At 41.2% G+C, this 22,948-nt stretch overlaps 1 protein-coding gene across 8 annotated transcripts in view; it reads right to left on the bottom strand.

Moving 5' to 3' along the window:
- fmnl1 (formin like 1) overlaps positions 1 to 22,948 on the bottom strand; it is a 98,116-nt gene that overhangs the window by 26,312 nt on the left and 48,856 nt on the right. For 3 of the 8 annotated variants that reach the window (XM_008113236.3, XM_008113234.3, XM_008113239.3), the window contains exons 3-10: positions 18,163 to 18,246; positions 16,969 to 17,042; positions 13,486 to 13,569; positions 10,863 to 10,997; positions 8,234 to 8,362; positions 6,701 to 6,809; positions 3,586 to 3,662; positions 1,992 to 2,085 (exon numbers count right to left, since the gene is read on the bottom strand). In XM_008113236.3, the coding sequence (XP_008111443.2) occupies positions 1,992 to 2,085; positions 3,586 to 3,662; positions 6,701 to 6,809; positions 8,234 to 8,362; positions 10,863 to 10,997; positions 13,486 to 13,569; positions 16,969 to 17,042; positions 18,163 to 18,246 (786 nt within the window). Of the gene's footprint in view, positions 1 to 1,991; positions 2,086 to 3,585; positions 3,663 to 6,700; positions 6,810 to 8,233; positions 8,388 to 10,862; positions 10,998 to 13,485; positions 13,570 to 16,968; positions 17,043 to 18,162; positions 18,247 to 22,948 lie in introns of those variants that run through there. The other 5 variants (XM_008113241.3, XM_008113237.3, XM_062957612.1 and 2 more) reach the window with 4 other exon arrangements.

The following is a 22,948-nucleotide window of genomic DNA, read 5'->3' as shown; positions in this document are numbered from 1 at the left end:
AGACCGGGGGAGAGGAGCTATAGAGAGATTGAGGGGAAAATCAGAGGTTGAGCTGAAGAGAATTTAGCTTTAAAATATTTCAGCTGCTAACATTTTTTCTCTTTTTAATACAGCCTTGAAGAAACCTGGCAACTCTGTCAAAGTTTGGAAGACAAATTGGGAAATGACCAATACCCTGCCACTCAGGTACTAGCTTGTTTCAACTCTGCCTTTCTAGACTGAAAAGTAGGATTGACCCATCTAGGAACTGCTCTCCATTCAAAAGGAGCAGACTTATCAAAATTCATCTCTAAAAGGGACACACATAGGACTGATTAATGTTGTTGAGAGGTGATGCCCACACAAACAAAAACACCTATGTTACCTTCTAATGAGTCAAAATGGTTAAAAATAAATACATCCACCACCTCATCCTGACATAGCTGAAGTAGGGTTTCTACTATTGATTAATGGGGAAAGAAATATGAAATACAAATGAAATACAGGGATACTAACACATGCAAACAGAAACTTTCCCAACCCTATTTGCTCAACCATATTAGGAGGGAGAGCAAGTTTTCCCTTCCTATAAGATGTTTGGGATTCTATTTCCTCTCCCTTCAAGGCTGTAGCGCAAACCGCCTGCTGCATGGCCAAATTTATCCTATGTAACCTAAGCAGTTCGTTCGTCAATGCTCCCTATATCAGTTTACAGGCAATTGTGTGAAAACTAAAGACCCAGGTTTCCCTTCTATTCCTACTCACTCACTTAGCACATCTCATTTCCAAAGGCTTTCCCAATTCCTCTGGGTATGCCCAATGAGTTTAGCACAGAGCAAAGTAAGTACCAGTGTGTGATTTTCTTCCAAAGCAAGCCCTGGTTTCAAGGGATGGATATCCTAAGGGCTGAACATGAAAAGACATGGTTACATTTTCTCTCCATTCTGATTTGCTGGAATATTATCCTCCAGAGTTGATGTTATTTAGTTTTGGGTTTTTTAAGAACACTGAATGTTAAATGCAAGCCAAATTTCACATCATGTTTAGTTTAGTTCTAAAGAAACAGCAGGTGCTTTCATTCTTACTATTCACACATACACATCCCGTATCATAATGACAGGACTGTCTCATCCAAATTATCTTCCGCTTCCATTTCTAAGAGTTATTTAAAACTACATAGCGAACTCACACTCCATATTTAGGCAGATATGAAAGCCAAAAAGCATGTTCCTAGGCATTCAGATTCACACAGAGATGGGCTAGAAAACGTGCAGAACGTAGTCACAGATGCAACCCAGAGTACAGTATACTGTGCCTGCTTCCATTTCAGAACAAAACTTTGAGGCAAAGGTGAAATCCCCACTCAAAATAAGGAGGAAGATCCTCAACCATAGGAGAGCTTGTTTTCATGTTAAGAGAACAATATGTGTTGTTGTGTAAAGACTGTTGTTGTCTAAAGACTGAGCGTATCTATACTACACAGCTACAACAGCTTGATGCCACTTTACGTGACATTGCTTCACTCCAATGGAATATTGGTATTTGTAGTTTGGTGTTTCTCTATTAGAGAGACTTCTGCCTTGGATTTGTCTGCTAGCCAGGTCTAGGACTCCTCTGAAATATAGTAGCAATGCCACAGTATACAGCCACAGAACCTGAAGTGATATCAAACTGCTGTAACTTTTAGTGTACAATCTAATGTAAGTGTGCGCTAAAAGTAACTTACTGCACCACGGTTTGGCCTCATAGGACACTTTCAGTTATTTAATTAACTCATGACTTGCTGCACATTTGTTGGGCAAAATGTTTGGTGAAACTTTGACTTCTAGCTCAGTCATTCTCAACCTGTGGGTCCCAAGATGTTTTGGCCTTCAACTCCCAGAAATCCTAACAGCTGGTAAACTGGCTGGCATTTCTGGGAGTTGTAGGTCAAAAAACATGGGGGCCCAGAGGTTGAAAACCACTGCTCTAGCTAGAAACAGCACCAGAGAAAGAAGATAGAGCTCACAAACCTCCTTGAAGTTGTCAAAGGCCGCCAGAATGATGTCATGCCCACCTCGGACCAAGCAAACAGCAGCCAACAGCTCAAGGACAAGCGCTTTGGTTCTGTAATGGTGAGAACATGATGTTAAGCATCTACCAACCCTTAGAAGAGAACTTTGCACATTCCTTTCTCACTTTCTAGAGCTGCAGGAACAGCTGCTACAAGCACATAGGATGAACCTCTATAAGTCTCTTTTTAGAAATCAGAGAAGAATAGTAGTAGCAAGTAGGGATTTGGATGGGTTTTCTTAGCTCTCCATTTTGAAGCAAACTGAAACAATTGTGTACGAATTCGAACATAATTACCCCTTGGATTTTGCAATTTAGAAAATAAATCAAAATACATATTAAAATGTGTAATATGCAAAAGTTTGTTTATGGATAAGCTACATTGTTTAGTTAAGAAAATGGGTAGTTGTGACATCTGAATCTAACTGTAACTGCATTACTTACAATGAAATATTACTAAAATATTTTAAAAACATTTACAAATCTGTTTATGAGAAAATATGTTAGAGATTGGAAACCGTTTTGGACTATAATTTCCAGAACCCATTGACCAGAATGGGAGGTGTAGTCCAAAGAATTCCACAACTCTGCCAGATGCTAAAAATTCATATTGAACTAGAATTTGAATCTTTCACATGGAATATGGGATGTTTTAAAAATATAGACCCCATTTAAAATTGGTATATCTCCTATGAATGGAATTTTGACCCTTTGAAAGGGTAGAGCATATAGTTTCAAATTACAGTTGGGTACCTCTCCCAGTGCATAAACTGGGCTACTAGAATCAGCCATCTGCAAGATGAATCATAGAATCCTAGTTGGAAGAGACCTCATGGGCCATCCAGTCCACCCCCTGCCAAGAAGCAGGAAAATGACATTCAAAGCACCCCTGACAGATGGCCATCCAGCCTCTGCTTAAAAGCCTCCAAAGAAGGAGCCTCCGCCACATTCCAGGGCAGAGAGCTCCAGTGCTGAACAGCTCTCACAGTTAGGATTCCTAATGTTCAAGTGAAATCTCCTTTCCTGCAGTTTGAAGCCATTGTTCCATGTCCTAGTCTCCAGGGCAGCAGAAAACAAGCTTGCTCCCTCCTCCCTATGACTTCCCCTCACATATTTATACATGGCTATCATGTCTCCTCTCAGCCTTCTCTTCTGCATGCCCAGCTCTTTAAGCCACTCCTCATAGGGCTTGTTCTCCAGACCCTTGATCATTTTAGTCGCCCTCTTCTGGACACTTTCCAGCTTGTCAACATCTCCCTTCAACTGTGGTGCGCATAATTGGACACAGTATTCCATGTGTAGTCTGACCAAGGCAGAATAGAGATACTCCTCATGAGATATTTCCCATTTGCAGTTAATTTTTTAGATATGTTTCTGGCTCAAAGTGGTTAGTAAAACTTGATAACCTGAGAACTCATTAAGCCATTTGTGTAATTGTAACATGTTGCCATCATTAAATGCTGTATACTGCTTTGAAAATGGGTCAGTTATTTTGAAACACCCTGTTGATGCTTAAATGGAATAGAATAGTTCTTTGAAAGTCAGAATTCTCACCTGGGGTTCTTATTGTTGAGGCTGAGAGTGATCTCATTGACACAGGCAGGGTGGTTCATTACAAGACTGAAGCCGGACTAATGGGCAGGAAAGAGAGGAAGTTAGCAGGACAAATTTATTTATTTATTTATTTATTTCCAATATTTCTATCCCGCCCTTCTCACCCGAAGGGACTCAGGGCGGCGTACAATTGGCAATAATTCGATGCCGACACATCATTAAAACAACAACATATAAAAATGTATTACAACCAGTTAAATACTGTATAAAATATAAAACATAAAACATATACTTAAAATCCGTTCGTCCAATATCCTCCTACTTTATCCATATAACAGTCTGGGTCGTCTTTATCATTTATTCGTTAAAAGCCTGGGCACATAGCCATGTTTTTAAGGCTTTTCTAAAACTCAAAAGTGTTGGGGCTTGCTGTATATCTCTGGGGAGGGTGTCCCACAACCGGGGAGCCACCACCGAGAAGGACCTGTCCCTCGTTCCCACCAGCCGCGCTTGTGAGGCAGGCGGGACTGAGAGCAGGGCCTCACCAGATGACCTTAGTGATCTCCCTGGCTCGTAGGAGGAGATACGTTTGGACAAGTAGATTGGGCCAGAACCGTTTAGGGCTTTATAGGTCAAAACCAGCACTTTGAATGGGGCTCGGTAGCATATCGGCAGCCTGTGGTGCTGGCTTTGCAGGGGGGTGGTACGCTCCCTGTATGCCGCCCCAGTTATTAATCTGGCTGCTGCCCGTTGTACTAGTTGGAGCTTCCGGGCCGTTTTCAGAGGCAACCCAACATAGAGAGCGTTGCAGTAGTCCAAATGGGATGCAACCAGAGCGTGGACCACCGTGGCCAAGTCAGACCTCCCAAGGAATGGGTGCAGCTGGCGCACAAGTCTTAGTTGTGCGAAGGCTCCCCTGGCCACCGCTGAGACCTGGGGCTCTGGGCTCAGCTATGTGTCCAGGAGAACCCCCAGACTGCGAACCTGTGTCTTCAGGGGGAGTGCGACCCCGTCCAACACAGGCTGTAACCCTATTCCCTGTTCGGCTCTACGACTGACCAGGAGGACCTCTGTCTTGTCTGGATTCAATTTCATCCAGTCCTCACAGCGGCCAGATACCGGTTCAGGACCTGAACAGCCTCCTTAGTGACAGGTGGAAAGGAGTGACAGAGCTGGACATCATCTGCGTACAGATGACACCTCACCCCGAAACTCCGGATGATCTCTCCCAGCGGTTTCATGTAGATATTGAACAACATGGGGGACAGTACTGAACCCTGTGGGACCCCACAAGTCAATGGTTGTGGGGCTGAGCAGGTGTCCCCCAAGGACACCATCTGGGAACGCCCCTCCAGGAAGGACCTGAGCCACTGCAAAACAGTACCTCTGAGCCCCATCCCGGCGAGGCGCCCCAGAAGGATATTGTGATCGACGGTATCGAAGGCCGCTGAGAGGTCCAGCAGAACCAGCAGAGACACACTCCCCCTGTCCAGCTCACGGCGTATATCATTGACTAAGGCGACCACGGCTGTCTCGGTACCATGCCCCGGCCTGAAGCCAGACTGTGCCGGATACATATAAACTCACAGAAATGAGGAGGCAGCATCATCAAAGGAAATTATCTACCTTTCTTTTATTGAGCACAAGACATTCACTAGAAGAAAGAATGGCTCTCTTTTTTCCACTTCATCCTCACAACAAACTTATTATATAAATCAGGCTGAGAAATAGTGACTCACTCTTCATGGCTCAATGAGGGCTCGAACCCAATCTCCCAAGTCACTTCCCAGCATCCTAACTGCTACACACTGCAATTATTCTGAAGTAGAGACTATGACATACAGATAGATGAGTGGGACCAGCAGGCCAACTCTGTGGCCATTCACAACCAAGCAGCCCACAAGAAGAACATGAAGGCAAGAAGCCTCTCACTTGGTTTGCCTCCACAAACTGATACGCAAAGATAAACTGCTTCTAGGCATGCAGGTTCTGCTTAGCTCTAAATCTTATAGTCAGTAATATATCAGCCCTTCTTGAATCTATCCAAATGGGAAAGCAGCCTGTTACTCTCCAGATCCTATCATGCCCACCCATTTACCCATGCCAGCAGCAACTGGAAAGCACCATCCCAACTATTCTATGCTTCTATAACTACAAACCGCTTAAAAGTTCTACTGACACAAAAGTTTCAGGATATACTTGAAATAGTACATTAGAATCCATGCATGTATGCCTGTGTACACTTTAGTTTCTCAAAGAATTCACTTCCTGCATTGCTCCTTCTGAACGCCAGCCTAAAACAGTTCAGAATTAAGTGCAGATTCAAGAACATATGTAACGGGCTTGCAACATGAGAATGCTGGAGATTTTTAATTGTGATTTTTAAGGGCAATTTAAATAATAATCTCAATCCACCCAAAAATCCTTTTGTTACAATATTTGATATCCTATAAAAAAGAAACAGAGAGAATAAACATCTAGACTATGTATATGCAAAAAGCTACAAATTCTATTCCAGCCTTCCCCAATCTGACTGGCTAGAAATTAGCAAAAGTTTGGAATACAACTCCAAATGTGCTTTAGCCCACATAGCTACTGGCTCTTTCCCAAACTCTCATTATAGTCTAACACAGCTGGATGGCACCAGCTTGAGAAAGGATATGGCTTTGCTTGATGCCTTGTACATCTGCTGCTTGTTGGAAAGCCAACATTCTGGCTCAAACCCAGCTTCATAGATTTGTATGCAATTCCAGGAGAATACGCAATACTTCCTTAGATCCTATCAAATTACTTGTCTATTTAATAATTATTGTCTGCACTGACTGATGGCAATTTCCAAGCTTTCATGTATGCAACTTTCCAGAACCTGGAGAGTTTACATTTTTGGTCTACAACTGCAAGAATCCTCTGAGTTTAAAAGAAACTTTCCCAAGTTTTACATCTTTGTCAGCCCTACTTTGAGATGCCATGGATTGATGCCCTTGCAGGTCATAAAGCGTCTCCGTCCCCACCATCCATATAGGCTGCTTTATATACCATTTTTATCCTAGTTTTCAGTATTGTATAAGTTTCAGGATGCCCTCTACCCCATTTTTCCATGATTGCCCCCAGTCACCTGATAATTCATGATGGCACGGAGGCACATGATGCAAACGTGGACATCATCCTTCTGGCTGACAATGCGTGAGTTCCTCAGCGCTTTCCTACTGTGTGCCGTATTGAGTCTGAGACAGAAATAAATTTAGAAGGGAAGAAACAACTGAATGAGAAAGGATGCCCAAACCACACCAGATTTCATAACTGCATGAACATAAGAACAACACCAAAGGTTTGGGAAGCAATAAATTGCAGAGGGTGGTGGAGATGGAGAGGGTTAGGTTGTGTAGCAACATAAGATCTGTTTGCCCTTTAAATCATTGGTTCAAAGACTGTCTGGCAGATGCTGCGATCAATGAAAAATCCTTGCCCTGTTTTTGGAGCACCACTATCCCTGCAACCTTAGCAAAGAGACAAGGGCAGGAAGACTCAACAGGCCATGGAGGGTGGGCTCCAGAAAAAATACTTGAAATTATCACAGAAGGGCCATATTTCTTGGAAAGCCAGTAACAAGGCAGTGCACACACTCATGTATAAGTCTAGAAATTTCAACCCCCAAAACCAATATCAACTAATCCACAGGTCAGTGTCAGTTCTGTACTTTGACTTATCTAAACAGGATCCATCTTTGAGCAGAGTGGTGAGAGCCAAATCCACACCGGGAGACCCTAAAAGAAGCACCGGCCTCCTTTACTTCATCTGCCGTGGAACCACGTTTGGCCTTTTTCAAATTCCAATTCAGGAAAATGGAGGTGGCTTCCAGAGGGAGCTGACTTCTTGAGGCAGCACTGCCACTTACCTCTCTCTGCTTAATGGCCCTCAACATATCAACAGGTCACATCACAATCTGTAATTTGGGGCCCCAAAACCTGTCATCAACTTATACATGAGGTTCTTATACATAAGTATATATGGTTAAAATGATGCTCACTCTTCAGATACTAAATATCTGAACTGTCAGTCACAGCATCAGAAATAGTTTATCATGACCCGGAAAAAAAACCTGAAACACACATAGGCCATGTTGACTGAACACTAAAGGGGCTACAGGGTGAGCATGTTTAAGCCTGCTTTGTTCAACATAGTCTAGTCTCTGCCCTCAATGGCACCATATTTCCCTTCCGCTGTCTCAGCAAATCAGCTCCAATTCCTTGTATATGACACACACACAAAAGAAACCTGCAGCAAAGAAACCAAAGAAACCACACACATACACACACAAATATTGCCAAAACAGGGTAGTGCAACTCAAATAAATAAAAAGCATGCAAAAATCTGCAAATGTCCCAGATTTACAAAATTTATTCCAGTTACAGAACTCTTTTCAGAGCATATAACCTGGGCTTTTTGAAAATGTATTGATTTATTCTTATTTACAGTGCAGATTCCCAGACCACACTGCTTAAAGGGCTCCTAACGTTCTGTATCTGGCCAATGAACACAAAAGCTCAAGGAAGTGGGGGAGCATGCTCTCGCCTGGCCAAGCCTGACATGCCCTCTGGGTGCATTCACAGGGGACATCTCTGGTGAAGTGTGGGGAGGAGAGGCTCACCGGGGTGAGTAGGAGTTGACAGGTGGCCTGGGCTTACAGTCCTGCTCGCTCCCGGGGGTGCTGGAGGAGGGGACGCTTGGGTGGACTTGTTGAAAGAATGTTTGGATCTGCTGATTCAAATGGCAACACCTGAAGGAGGTGGAAGATTGCAACCCTGCAGGACAGGAGGGAAAAATAGGATGCTTCAGGTGGATGCTTCCCCACTCCTCCATCCCTCAACATTGGGGAGAAAGTAGCTGTTTGGGAACCACAAGGAGAAGAGTTTATCCATAACCTAAACAACCTTGAAAGAATTTCAGCAGCCTTTGGTCAAATTCAGCAAAGAACTGTGGCTCTTCACTGCTACTTTCCCACAAAATATTGTTTCTCTATCCTTCATTCTTTAGTGTGAATGGTTTCTGACACACACTCTTTCCATTGTGGATTATTTGTTGTGAATCTGATACATTTTAGAGGGTAATAGGACAGTCATATTGAGCTCCTTGTTCACCCAAAGTAAGCTTTGTGTCATTAAAGACCTTAAAGCCACAGAAAGGCTTCACTTGCCTGTAAGGGTTGATTTAGCCTCAAGTGGAAACAGAATTTGGAAAGATAAAGAAAAATAAATATAATATGCTGGTATATAGGATACATATAACAATATTCATAGTATAGTGATTTACGTAATTAAGTAGTAGTAATAGGATGATGCTCAAGGAGCTAGATTATCATCCTATCATTGCTCAGTTATGTATGTCTTCAGCATTTCATTATACGAATTTGTCTTAAAAAGAACTTTACAAGCTTTACCAAAGGTACCAACTATCTACTGCCAGCAGATTGAGCTCTGAGCCCAAGGGTCCCACCCCTCTACTCTTTTGAGGTTGTGTCCATTTTGTTTTTATCTTTTTTGTACAAGTAGGACAAAGCAGCCTCTGCTGCCATAGACACAAATTAAATTACTTTCATATCAACAAAACATGAAGGCACCCTCAGTGCTCTGGCTATACTGACTATAAGTAAGACCAGAAGATGCCCAGTGTCTCTATTTATTAAATGTCTCCCAGACAGAGTGAGAGAGAAATAAAAGGAAAGGGGGTGGGAAGGAGGGAGAAACTGCGAGAGACAGAGATGCTCCTTTTCAAAAATAACATGGGCGCAACATATTACCGCTCAGAGTCCCACAATATCCATTACATCAATCTTGTCTGTCTCCCTTATGATCCAATGGGCCCAAACTACAAGCAAGCTATGTTTCATTGTCATATTGCTCCTCTTCCCTACCCATACCAGACGAGCACAGGCTGGCTACCTACCATGAGGTGTTGTCCCAGAGGAAGCGTGCAAAAAAAGTGTGGGGTTAGAATAAGGAGAAAGTCAAAGAGTAACAGCAGATACAGAATAATTCAAAAGAGAGAACAGAAAACCAGAAACTGACATTTGTCTGAAGGAAAGTAAGTAGACACCATGAACAAACCCCAGGTGCTAAAAACTGTGGGCGAGAGGCAGGAATGGTATCAGGGCAGTTTGCTTTGAGAGCACTCATGAGGATTATGTGTAAGATAAGTATCTGACTAACTGGTGTAGAGTTTTTAAGACCTTGCCATTTTTCTGGATTATTTTGCTGGATTTGGAGACCACCAGACTGGTTGATCTACTACAACATATTAAAATCTGACAGCAGCTATGTGGGTGGATGCTTGAAATGCTTCCAGACTAAAATTCAGCTTCTGCCTGGTAAACTTATATGCATGCTGAGGAGGAAGCCATGCATGCAAGCAAGCCAGCAGTTTCTTTCCATGCATCTGCTTGCTCTGTCAAGGAACACAATGCTTTTCATTTTACAAATTTAGGCTGGGAAACATATGAATGAAACCTTATAGTTTCAGCAATTAGCTGAAAGTGCTCTGGGAGGATCATAGTTTAGGAAATACATCGAAAACATGTATTCTGCCAGACTATATTGGATTATACCTCCCATCATCTGCCTCCATTGGTTATGTTGGGCAGGGTTCATGGACACTGCAGCACCTGGAGGACCCCATATCTTATTATAAAACTACTCTGAAGTAGTCTAAAGGCAGCAAGTAATGCTTATAAAGCCATAATTAATTACTTTTCTACTTCTTTTCTCATGATCTCTTTGCTTAAACAGAACCAGCAGCAAAATTTCTTAGTTTTGTAATTTCTTAATGTAATTCATGAGAGAGAGATACTACGGTTAGAAGCGTATTTACAACTCCATACACTAACAATTGATAATCTGAGGCTTGTAGAAATCATTTTGCTCAAGTAAACAACTTCTACCTAACCAGCATATTCACCTGAGATAGCAGGGGAGGGGGGAATGCAAAGTGGCAGATGAGCATGAAATAAAATGTCTTCACATCTTCATCCTAGTTTGTAACAAAAGATGTTCTTCCATAGAAATTTTGCATTGGTAAAAAACAAAAGATGACATGCATTTGCTCTTAGGACTCGGGTGCTTTGAAAACTGAAAAAACTAATTTAACACACTGAAAGTGAGTGTGCATGCACAGTGTGTGATGGGAAGTAAAAACATAGTGTTACCTCACCCTTAGGTCCATATGCTGCACTCCATTATTGAGGAGTTGGACTAGGAAATACTACCCGGCTTTGACTTGGTTACCTGACAGTGAAGTGCCTTGTTTTGGTGGAGCCCTGCGTGGGTGAGCTGTTTCTGCTGAGGTCTTCCATAGATCTGTCCAGGGGTCTCCCCTTGTCGGACCCAGGACTCCCATTGTCAGTGCTGTCCATATCATACCTGGAGCCACACACATGAAAACAGTTAAACTGTGGAATTCATAGCCACAAGGTGTAGTGAGGGCTGCCAACTTGGACAGTTGTAAGAGGGCATTGTAGACCTTTGTGGAGATAAAAACCAGCAATGGGTATTACTCAAAATGTTTATATATGGCTTCCAGTATTTGTGGCAATGTGCTTTTGCAAGATGGAGGATACAATTGTACTCATATCTTGCTTGCAGGCTTCTCATAGGCAACTGCTTATCCACTGGATGAACTAGATGGGCCTCTCAACTGAACCAGCAGGACTTTTCTTACATTGTTATGCTAGATGTGCATCAAAGGGTGAATGTGAAGGAAAGCAGTGGGATTGATAGAGAAAGTGAGACTGCCACTAGAAGCATGACTGCATTATGGGTTTAAGAAGCTTAAAACTCATTTAACTACCATGAACCATACACATCCTTCAAAAGCAGCATTCAAGCAAACACGGTTCATGCCCAGTTTCTTATCTAGCACAGAATGCGAAATTGCTCTCCAAGGTACTGATGTAGCTCTATTGAAATCATGTCTCAGGCTTTCCCTCTTTAGACGCTCTTGAAAAGAGTGTTTCACTTCTCATGATTTTGTAGAAAAGTTTGAAAATATGCAGGCAGAGGAATTATGCAGGTGATATTTGCTTGCTTTCATGCTTGCTTGTTCTTCCTGGTGAGCAGGAGCAGAATAGATTATGCAAAATAAGCAAGTATAATTGCTTCATTTGAACAGAATGTTAGTCCTCCATGGTAGGTCCTCTAGGAAGAAATGAATAAGAAGGGAGCGTGGCTTAAAGTCTGAACACTTTGCACAGAATCAGATGCTCATTTCACTGTGGGACAGTCATGAATTCCTTAAAGCTCTCTTGTCTCTTAGGGCTCTTCCAGATGGAGGTTTTCTATAGCTACCAATCAAACAGCATCATGCATACTTTTGACTGGTTGCTCTGGGATTTTACATTCTGGATGTTAGTCCATCTATCCATACTTAACTGCTTTTTTAAACGAAAAAATGGAAGAAGCAGTGGGAAAGCATGGGAAACTCACAAAAGGAAAGTAACAACACCTGCCCCCACTGTATTTGGTAGAGTGACTTCACAATAAAAGTTCTGTCTTAAAAACAACCAAGCACTGCAGTAAATGGAATCAGTATGAAACCAGGAATAACCTCTCAATAAAGTTAGCAGTGAGTGAAACAGATGGGTGAACAGTGAACCCCTCCCCCAACATTCCTTAAGATTCAATATTTCCAAGGCTGTCAAAGCAGCAGAAGGGACAAATGATATGGCACTATTTCTTTCATCTCTCTTTCCTTCTTCTGCCACCCATTTTCCTCTCCACCATCCCTCCTCTTTCCCACCTGGCAGGACCCCAGGGAATGGTGAATGCTTCTGCCAGAAAACTGATTGTTTACAGAGGGCTCTGAAGATTGGCAAAGGGTTGCCTGAAATTAGGCCACAATTGCCTACTGCTAGTTTAGCGGGATTGAATGATGGTGATGGTGCTAGGAGAACGTTAATCCCTTGAACAGAGCTCTTTGCAGAAATCTGTCTTCTTGTAGCAAGGACTGCATGCAATCAACTCAATTAATAGAAATTGCATTATGTCATTTTTAATGTATATTATTTTTGTCTTGCCACACCATGCACAAATAGTGGAAGCCTATGCATCAAGGAATGATAGTAGTTCTCAAGAATGATAAGCTGACATTACATATTCAGGTATTTTGCCTGGAATGATGTTGTATGGAGTAAAACTTGCTTTCCAGCATGAAACACAATTTGGCCAAATAACACCTAGAGTCATCATGCTTTGTGTAATTCCTTGTGGCTACTGGGACTTGAAGCAATTATTTCCATACTTGGCAATTATGTAATGTCAGTGGATCATTTCAGAAGCTCTCCACAGCTGTTCTGGCCCAAACCAGTGTCAAAGAAATGATTTCAAAGTACAGAAGGGGAGGATAATAAAACAGGGGTTAGGTTTCACAAATTGGAGCTTTCAAAGACAGTTTGTCACCTGGTCGATATATAAAATAAAATATATGGCCAGAATCCAAAGAAGTAAGGAAAATTAGCTCTATGAGTCCAAGTGTGTTTTAAGACCTCTCTCACTTCTACAAAAAACTTTCCATGAATGTCATATAGTAAACCATTTAGATCAACTGAAGAAAGTTTCAAGACATTCTGTATCAGGACAAGAATTATAATTGTATAATTAGATTTATTTATATGCTATTTTTTTTCTTAAAAGAGGCTCAAAGTGATGAATGTTCACCTGATAAGTGTAAGGTACTGAGATAAACCAGCTCTTTGACCCCTAGCCTTCCCTGTACATGAAATGTTGGGTACATACTGAAATTCCATGCTCAATCACATCCCACAGTAATGGCGAAACATGGAAGCTCCATCACAATCCTCTTTTAATCCTCACTTACCCACCCTCTTCCAGCCAACAAACAGCAGTAACTTACGTGACAGAGCACTGGGCAAAGGCAAGGTAATCCACCAAGACATCGAGGCCTTTGTTTTCTTCATTTAGGAATTCCTGGACCCAGCTGAAGGAGGAGGGAAGGAGAAAAAAAATATAACATCTTTTCTGTTTCAATGAAACACAGGAAAAATAACACACTAAACTTTTTCCCCATTTTTCCTTATCTTATTCCAGAATGTCATGCCTCTATTTACTTTTTTTACTTGTCAATGCTTAGGAACTGCATCTACAGGGCATTTTTGTAATATACAAGAAAGTTAGTCAATTCCCCAGTCACTCACCCTTTTGGAATATTGACATTTTCCCAAAGGTTTATGTATGCAGACAGGTAAAAATGATTGTGGCATTTTATTGTCAAAGGTTTTCATGGCCGGAGTTGCTGAGGTGTTGTGTGGTTTCTGGACTGTTTGTATGTGTCCTAGCAGCATTTTCTCCTGATGTTTCACTTGCATCTGTGGCTGGCATCTTCAGGGGAGGTGCCAGCTACAGATACAGGCAAAACGTCAGGAGAAAATGCTGCTAGAACACATACAAACAGCCCAGAAACCACACACCTTTTTGAAGTTACATCACAAGATTTTTTGACACCCCTCCCCCACCCCCAACCCCGACGTGTGGATTGGCAGTATACTCCATAAATTCCTAAACCAAGGAGGGATTTTTGAGCTCCAGCCCAATGCTCACATTTTTTGCATTAGATCAGACTTGTATGGCTCTCCCCCCTTCCCCATTATGCTCAGTGGTATTCATGGTCAATTTTCCCTGTGAAAACATTTATTTACACCATGAATCATGAATAAGACCATCTGGGTGAATTTCACCCATTACTTAAGCGTGGCCATCCTTTGCATAAAAAATAGTCAGGGATAAAAACTGGTTGGCACTTGTAATTCTACAAAAAAGGAGGTGTGGATTCTGCTACCAGAAAATCCACAATGCTATTGCTAGAGTACAACGGATTGCAATTACAGTAATGTACACTTCAGGTTTTCTTCTTTTTTATCAGACTATATAATTTGGGTTTGTTTTTAATCAGGTTTGTAGTCATTGCAATCCATTTCTTAGGCCACACTGTGCCTTGATTTCATACAGTGCTGACCTTTTCAATTAACTTGGGCTAGGGAATGTATACTCCTGCAGATGCTGTTGGGCCGCAACTGTTTTAATTTCTCACTATTGGCTTTGGTAGCTGTGGCTGATGGGAGCTGCACTCCAAAAACATCTAGAGGGACACACATTCCCTAGTCCTGTGCCATCTGATCCTCCTGCAAATGACATGGTCTGTTAGTAAGAAACAACCTGGAAAGAGTCTGGATTCTCTAAGGGTCAACGTAAATTTGACCTCAATTATACAATTGTATTTGCCCAAATGACTTCTTAAAAATGGAATATTTTTGAAGCAGAATATCATGTTCTACATATATATTTTTTCACAACGGTAGCTAAATCTACCCATTTAAATAGCACTGTGTTGTTTGTGAATGTTGTCAACATGGGACAGAAAATGGAAGATAATTATTTTAAAGTCAAAAGGTATATCCTAGCCAATATAGGGAGTACATGCAAATTATAGAAATGAGTCGTAAGAAAAAAAGTGACTTGATTCTCTTATCACAGGGCTACAACACACATGCTTACATCTCTTGGAGTACAGGTACTGTGGCCCCCCTCCTGTGTACAATTTGCTCTTTCTTTTGCACTGCATCAGGCACAACAATGCATTTTGTCACTAAACGTTGACACGTCCTGAGCATGCTGGCTTCCACTGTTCACTTTTATGTTCTGACTTGCTTGGCAGGCAATCAATCCAGGGAGATAAATGCTTCCCCATCTAAGCTGCTAATTAGCCTGCATACAACACTGTTGTTAATGGAGTCGGCTGCTGCCTCCAACATGCTAGGGTCACCTTCTCGGCAGAAGGCCCAGACCTTTGCCACAAACCTCAAATTGCTCCCACAGGGCACAAAAAGAGGTGCCAGGGTGGTGAGGCATGGCTCCACTATTGATAAAGGAAATAGGGTAGTTAATCAGCCAAAGCCGCACTGACATGTACGTTCACATGAACAATTAACATTTAATGTCATGTTAACCAACCCTTAATAGACTTTTGATTTTTATTCTGCTTGAAGGTAGCAAGGCACCCATTTATTCTACTTACTTCTGATTTTGTTTCCCTCCTCCCATTTTATACACTATTTGTTACAAAACAGGATGTTATGTATATTTTTCTTCTCCTTCTAGCTGAGAGTAGAAGGGGAAGAGGAATATATAAACCTAACCCATAGATTAAGGGCAAACAACTTGCAATCCTTGCTCTTCCAATTTGGTCCCGGCATAGTTCTAAAGATCCCATCATGATGATGTTTGCTGGCTACCATCCTACCATAAAAAGGAGAGTATTCAGTACAATTCAAAGGCCTAAGCTATTTTACAAGGAGACTCCTTCCCTCCAGTTGATGTACATTCTGCCCGTCTCAGTCTCATATGAGAAACTGTGTGTGAGGGATTTCCTCCTTCCATGCAAGAGATGTCTCTTTGGGAGATATCTCCTGCAGCTTTAATGCTTGTGTAGAAAAGGGAATTTCAATGGGTGTGCTTATTACTTGTGAAACTACACATACTAACATTTCTGCTCAAGACAACCGTTAAAGGTACAGGAAGTGTTCAGTTTCACAACTATACTTTGAATGATTTACACATCTGTGAGACAGTGAGTATGTGTTTTCCTACTGCCCCATTTCTTTCAATACTTCTGAAACTCTTGGGAAGAAGAACCCAATTCTTCTTTGACCTAGAAGCCTGGAACATAGACTGCAGCATACCTTCCTTTGGTTTTCTAGACTCCAACCCCTTCCCTTTTCTCAATTTGTCTTCAGGGAACATGCAAAAAGGAGCATAGCAGGAAAAACATGCAAGAACAAAACACGATTGTCCCTTTGCACAGCAAACACAACTCTCATTGGACATGGTGTCTGGGAGATTCTGAGAGTTGTAGTCCTAAAAAGAAATTTTTATAAGCTCTGGGTAAAAGATAGTACAGCAAGATGATAATCAGTTTCCTCAAGTATCCCTAAACAAAAGGAAGGATCAGATCATCACTCTATGCCCCTTTCTACACTGCCATATAATCCAGATAATCAAAGCAGACAATCCATATTATCTGCTTTGAACTGGATTATATGAGTCTACACTGCCATATAATCCAATTCAAAGCAGATAATCTGGATTTTATATGGCAGTATAGAAGTGGCCTATATGTCACCTGAATAAGTGAGTTTATATCCATGAAAGCTCACACTAAAAGAAAAACAATTTGTTAAATATTCTGTTATATTCCCCTTCTCCACTTTCACTCCCTTCCTCCTTTTTAATTATTATTTTAATTGCAGATTGGTAGGGCTGACCCATGGAAGGATTTTTGACTAGTAAACAAGCATCAGAAACATTGGGCATGGGTACTAACCCAATATAATTTGTCCTCAGAGATATCTCTAATTCCCGAAGAACCTGGGTGGACTCTTGAACCCGCCTCTTGAACTGGATGAAGAAAGAAATGCATACACAAATTTAAAGCCTTGCATACAAAACAGTTATTGCCAAAATACTGTATGTGTTATGTTCAACACATAGATTACATTTTGAGCCTGGGTTTGAAAGAATAGCAACATTTGGGTGATAAAATATACCAAACACTGGGAATTGCATGTGTGCATTTTAGCAGTCCCTGCAACATCCATTGAAATAAAGAGCTTATCCTTTCCATTTTGTTTTTCATTTTTAACAGATATATGGATCATTATTAAAAGCCTGGGTCAAAACCAGCAACAGTGAAAGAAAATAAAGTTGTTCAAATGACTATGTTGACTCTCATTTAAGAAATCCAATTTTGACTCTGGAAACGGTTGAGTTCCTTGCAGGAATAAACAATCTAAGAGCATTCATCCCTTTCACAAATGATAGTACTGCATGTATGTTTTGGTATTTAAACATAGGGTATAAATTACTACTCAGCCTCTTTTGACATACTCATTCAGTAAATGATGCAAATTAGACACATTTGTAGAAACTGATGGGATTAGAAGTGTCAATTAATACATGCATGACTAGATGCTTTGCATTCTTCATTCATGAGTTGTGCTCATTAGAAATGGTATACCTAGATGTGTAACTGAGACAAGAAATCAAAATTCTGCAGTTGGTGTTTTGTGAACTCTACAGAGGTATACAACAATAGCTTTCCAATGCTAATCTCCCCAAAATGGGAATGACAGCATGAAAAATGGCCATTTTGGCTCACTACTCAGGGGATTTGAGGCAATGAATGAAGAGAAACACACACACACACAGGGCATCCATGTGAATTGTAAAGATTTTCTGTATATATTTCAGATTTCAATATTAATGTCAAAATGCATGGTTTGATTTTACATAGGATTTTTGTTACATTAGAACAGTAAAAACAAATATCACTTAACTGCACATGTATTTCTTCTCTTAAAAGGAAATAAGAAATCAGTATTGAGTAAGGAAAGTGTATTAGAGAGAAAGAAAAATGTTTACTAGAGAATATCACATTACCAAAAGAGTGGGGTGGGAAAATCAGGAGTGAAAGTAGAATATGCTTCTGGTTATATTAGCCAGTTAAGTTATAAGTCACCTTTCCACTGAATCCACCAGAGTCCAGATAGCCCTTCAGTTTCTGGATATAGGCAGAAGGTGGGTTTTTCACTTGAAACCTTTCCTGCAGGTGGGCATAAAAGAGACAGTAAACAAGAAATAGCATTACTTTTATTAGAGTTAGGGAAAATTGTCCTTGGAAGGAAGAAGGCTCATATGAGAACATGTATACAAAAGACTAGCTCTACGAGATGCCTATGGCTGTTAATTATGCTGTGTAGGCAGCTTCCAATAGTAGGTATCTCCTAGCTAAACACTACAGATGTTTATGGGCCCAAACATTAGCATTATGACAGTTCTTATGCACTTACTGACTAGTAAGAATTAATGAAAAAGAATGCAATGAACAAGGAATAACCCCACTACCCAAAATGCATACTGACATTTTTCATTTCAAGATAATCCAAATTCTGCATTTCACCCACTGTACATGTAAACTTTCACCTTCCAAATAGGTCAAGAAAATTATCTTATATTTAGTCAGATCACGAGTTCCTCTTGCCCAATATTGCTTAAACTGACTGACAGAGGTTCTCCAGGCATGATTATTTCCCAGCGTAAACATGGAGGTGCTGGGGTGAACTTGAGAAATTCTGTACACAAAAGATACTTCAGGACAGGCATGGGCAAACCTCAGCCTTCCAGGTGTTTTGGACTTCACTCTCAGAAATTCCAGCCAGCTTACCGGCTATTAGGAATTCCAGCCAGCTTACCGGCTGGGGCTTGCTCATAGCTGCTCAAGGATAAGTACAAATCATGCACCACAGTCAGTAATAACTCTCAGCACCCTTCCCCAAATAATATCCTACTGCAAATAATGTGTTTTTAAAAATCCAGAAATATTTGTGAATGTGACATGAATTTTTTTGGCTATCTGTGTATAATTTATTGAAGTTGCAGAATGTAAGGAACAGGTAAAGTTTTGCCTTCCCCACTGTGTCCCCAAATTATATTTGACTAAAGGTCCCAGGATTGCAAAGTAAAAAGTCTGGGGGTAGCTGGGTGTTGAAATCCAATACATCTAGAGAACACCAGGTTGGGAAATGCTGTCTAAAGCTACATGCACAACTGTAGATTTTCTGTAGTCCTTCTTCCCCTGATAAGGTTGCACCATGCTTGCCCAAATGTGACACAGTGTTGCTCAAGAGCTACTATGTGCTGTCTTTGATCTCCCAACCTTGTTGATTTCCTGAACTATGAGGTAAGCATCTGGTGTAGCTGCTGTTGTTTTTGAAGATATCTCCTACTGCAGAACTCACACTTTTTAGTACAACCCTAACATTCAGGCATCAAGTCCATGTATACACTACAGTCTTGCAACTGGTTGAATAGTCATTCTCTTTGTCCAGGGGGATGGCCACTCTAGAATTAGCCAGAGTGAGGTAGTCAACAGTCGGGGCTGTGCTACTGCACTTTTACTATTAGGAATGGGAAGTAGTGGCTGTGGGATCAACTGTCTCAAATTTAAAATACCTTGGTATTTGGCATTATATATCTTTGATGTGGAATAAAAGGTGCCAGATGCTGCCTCTGGCTCAAGCAGCAAAAGTCAAGGGTTTTATTTCATAAAACCAATAAAAATTTTAAAAATAACTTCCATAACCATCCAGCTAACACAGCCTATGATGGGATTTCTGAGACTTATAGCCCATAAAATGACATTTCCAAACTCTCTTCTACACCATATCTAAAATCTATTTGAGGTGAAAAATGAGGAGAGCTGGAGTAGTCATTAAAGATGTAGCCAATAGGTGGCAGCAGTCACTTTAAACAGCCCTTACCCAGAAGCCAGCAACAGCTTGCTTGTTGCCTTGGCAGCGTGGCCCCAACTCGCCCTAGACATAAATGACCGCAATTCAAGAGGCCTCTGCGGTGGTAATAACCATTAGCTGGCCATAGTGACAATGACAGCAATGACGGTCTGGCCTTGGTCCACTTATCAGAGTCCAAGTAGAGTAAGCTAAAAAGGTGGACGTTGCAGGCAGTCCTGCCCTAGGCTGCACTTTTGTCTCCAGCAAGAACCAAACAGGCTGCCCATCTTCAGTTGTATTAGAGCTTCTTCCACAAATCATGTGTGTGTGTGTGTGTGTGTGTATATATATATATATATACTGTAGTAACGCACACCTCACAGTCTGAAGAGCTTTTACATCGGGAAGTAATAATAAAACAACGGGAGGCATTAAAGCAATTAAGGGCGAAGGACCTCCTAAGTCCTCAACTTTGGCATTCTGGTCCAAGAAGATTCCTTTCTGAGTTATCTGGTTTGGGAGACTTGCAGAGCTTTCCCCTAATGTGCCAGAGACTAGCGCCACATCTGTGCCTATTAATTACAATCATTTATTTCCTTCTGAGAAACCTGCTGCAAACTATCAATAGCTAGTGGACAAGCACAGTCTACAGAGGCCACCACTTTCAGTAGCAATGGCTTACACCAGAGTGGCCCTATACCACAAGCCATTCCAGCCCTATATCACCACCAAGAAGTTCTTCCCAGTTTGGTGGAATCCTTTTCCTGCAAATTGAATCCATCGTTCTGTGTCTCCAGAGCAGCAGAAACCAAACTTGTCCCCTCTTCAGTATGACATCCTTTCAAAGATTTAAACATGGCTATTGTGTTTCTCAGCCTTCTTTTCTCCAAGCTAGACATACCAGGCTGCCTAAGATACTCTTCATAGTGCCTGGCTTCCAAAATGTCTTAACAGACTAAACTTATGGATCTGACCCAAATGTTTGGCTCTTCTATAGAATCCCAAATTTCTGCACTTTGCTTGTTTTTGTGAGCTGCAGTGTACCCCTGCTGTCTTTTCACAGCACCCCATTTTCTTCCACCAACAGCTTTACACCCTCCCCTTGCCTCTTTCTCCACAGACACATTCACACATAAAGTGGTGTTACATTTATATTTTCAGAAATCTGAAGTCTGCAAGGAGGACATTCCTATTTCCCACACACATTGCCTGCCACTTCCTACGTGATTCACAAGTGGGGACCGATTTCTCCCTGTGCTTGTCACTCGCTTTCACTTAAAGTGAGTCACAACGGTCACTGGCAGGCCCCAATTCACCAAGGACTTGTGACCTGTTTCTCCTGCGCAGGGAAGTTAAGAAGGGCCTGTCTTCTCCTTCCCCACTGCCCACTCACTGTGAAAACACCTTCAAAATCACCAGAGGTTTCTATTTCAGACACTCCTTTCCCCCCATGGCAGAATTGTCTTAGCAGTGAAGGGCTGAATCCCACACAGACATCTGCACAGCCCACGGTGAGTCACTCCTCTCCCCTTTTTCTATCTTCTCAGCATCATTCACAAGCCTGTTCCTTTATTAACTGAGAAATATATAGTTTCACAGCATGAACGGGTGTCATATTTTCTCATGAGTCTCTGCCAGCAGCTTGTGCTAAGAAGTGACCCTGTCTCTGAGCAGCTCATTCCTGGATCCTCAGAAAGGGAAGGGGATAACTATCTGCCCTGTTTCTGTCAGGTTAGAGACAGACTAGCATTTCTTTCTTCCAGCCCCCCAAACTACTGAAGACAATTATAAAGAGAAGAAGTCTGCTTGCAACTGCATAGGTCTAATTTTGGAGGGTTTCTAGATCAAACAGCTTTGGCAGGTTTTTGTACTGTTGCAGAACCTGCAAACCCTGCTTCACCAGAATTGATGATGGGATGAAAGAAATATAGGCATATGCTATGAGAAATAATTTTTCTCTCTAAATGATTTTAGGTTTATTAAAAAATAACGTACGTATACAAACATTCCTCTGTATCCACAGATTTTATTATTCATGATTTAAACCAACCCCCCAAATCCAAAGAAGGAAAGCTTGATTTTTGCCATTTTATATATGGGAAAAACCATTTTACTATGCCATTGTTCATAATGGGTCTGAAACCAAAACCTAGCAGTACTAAGATCCCCCTGTATTTACAGATATATCTAAGAATAAATATTGATACACTTATTGAGGGTTTTTGTAGCACATAGTAAGCCTGGAATTGTTCTGTTAAATTTACAGATGCTCTTGTCTCCAATTCAAATGCTGATCTGATGCCCAGTTCTGGCTCTCCTCTGTGCTTCAGATGGGATATCTGATGGTTTGAAATGGTTTGTCACTTTGTTTTTTTACTGCTTAAGTATTGCTTTGCTTAAAATGTATTTCCTACCTTAAATAAAGTAATTTTTACAGATTTAAAAAACCCTGCTCTGATAGAGGAGTAAAGGATAGATTTGTGTTGTCATAGGAATGTGTCAGTCAGGAACAGTGTGCAGTCATCATCTAATGTGAAATGGCAGAACATATTTTTACTAAGCACAATCCTGCAGAGAACCTTGTACCTCTGGAACAAAAACATAGGGAGTAGATGATCTCTGCTGGATTTATCAAGATTCTGATACACTTTTTGCCCTCAGTCTTACTGGATGTTCACTCAAGAGTACTAATGGAAGTTATAAAGAAACAGCATAAGTAAAGATTCTAACATGAGAAATGAAGGGAGAAACCTTGATATAGTAAAGACTTAGTGGTTCTGAATCCTGCTGTGATGTTAACATTAGCTCAACTTTTAGCATACATAGAAAGTAACTAATATTAAGATAATTCATCAGTCTACCTAGCTCATTATTGTCTCTCCTTAACAACAGTTCTCTGTGATCTCAATTGGGGGTCTTTTTCACTTTAGATGCTAGGGGGATGCTAGTATTACTGCATGTATTACTGAACTATAACCCTTCCTCTTGCTCATGATGATGTGTGCTTTCAACTCA

The sequence above is a fragment of the Anolis carolinensis genome, chromosome 6 (assembly GCF_035594765.1).
Source record: "Anolis carolinensis isolate JA03-04 chromosome 6, rAnoCar3.1.pri, whole genome shotgun sequence".
NCBI lineage: Eukaryota > Metazoa > Chordata > Lepidosauria > Squamata > Dactyloidae > Anolis > Anolis carolinensis.
Note: the sequence above shows the minus strand (reverse complement) of the source record. Positions and strands in the feature narration are given on the sequence as shown.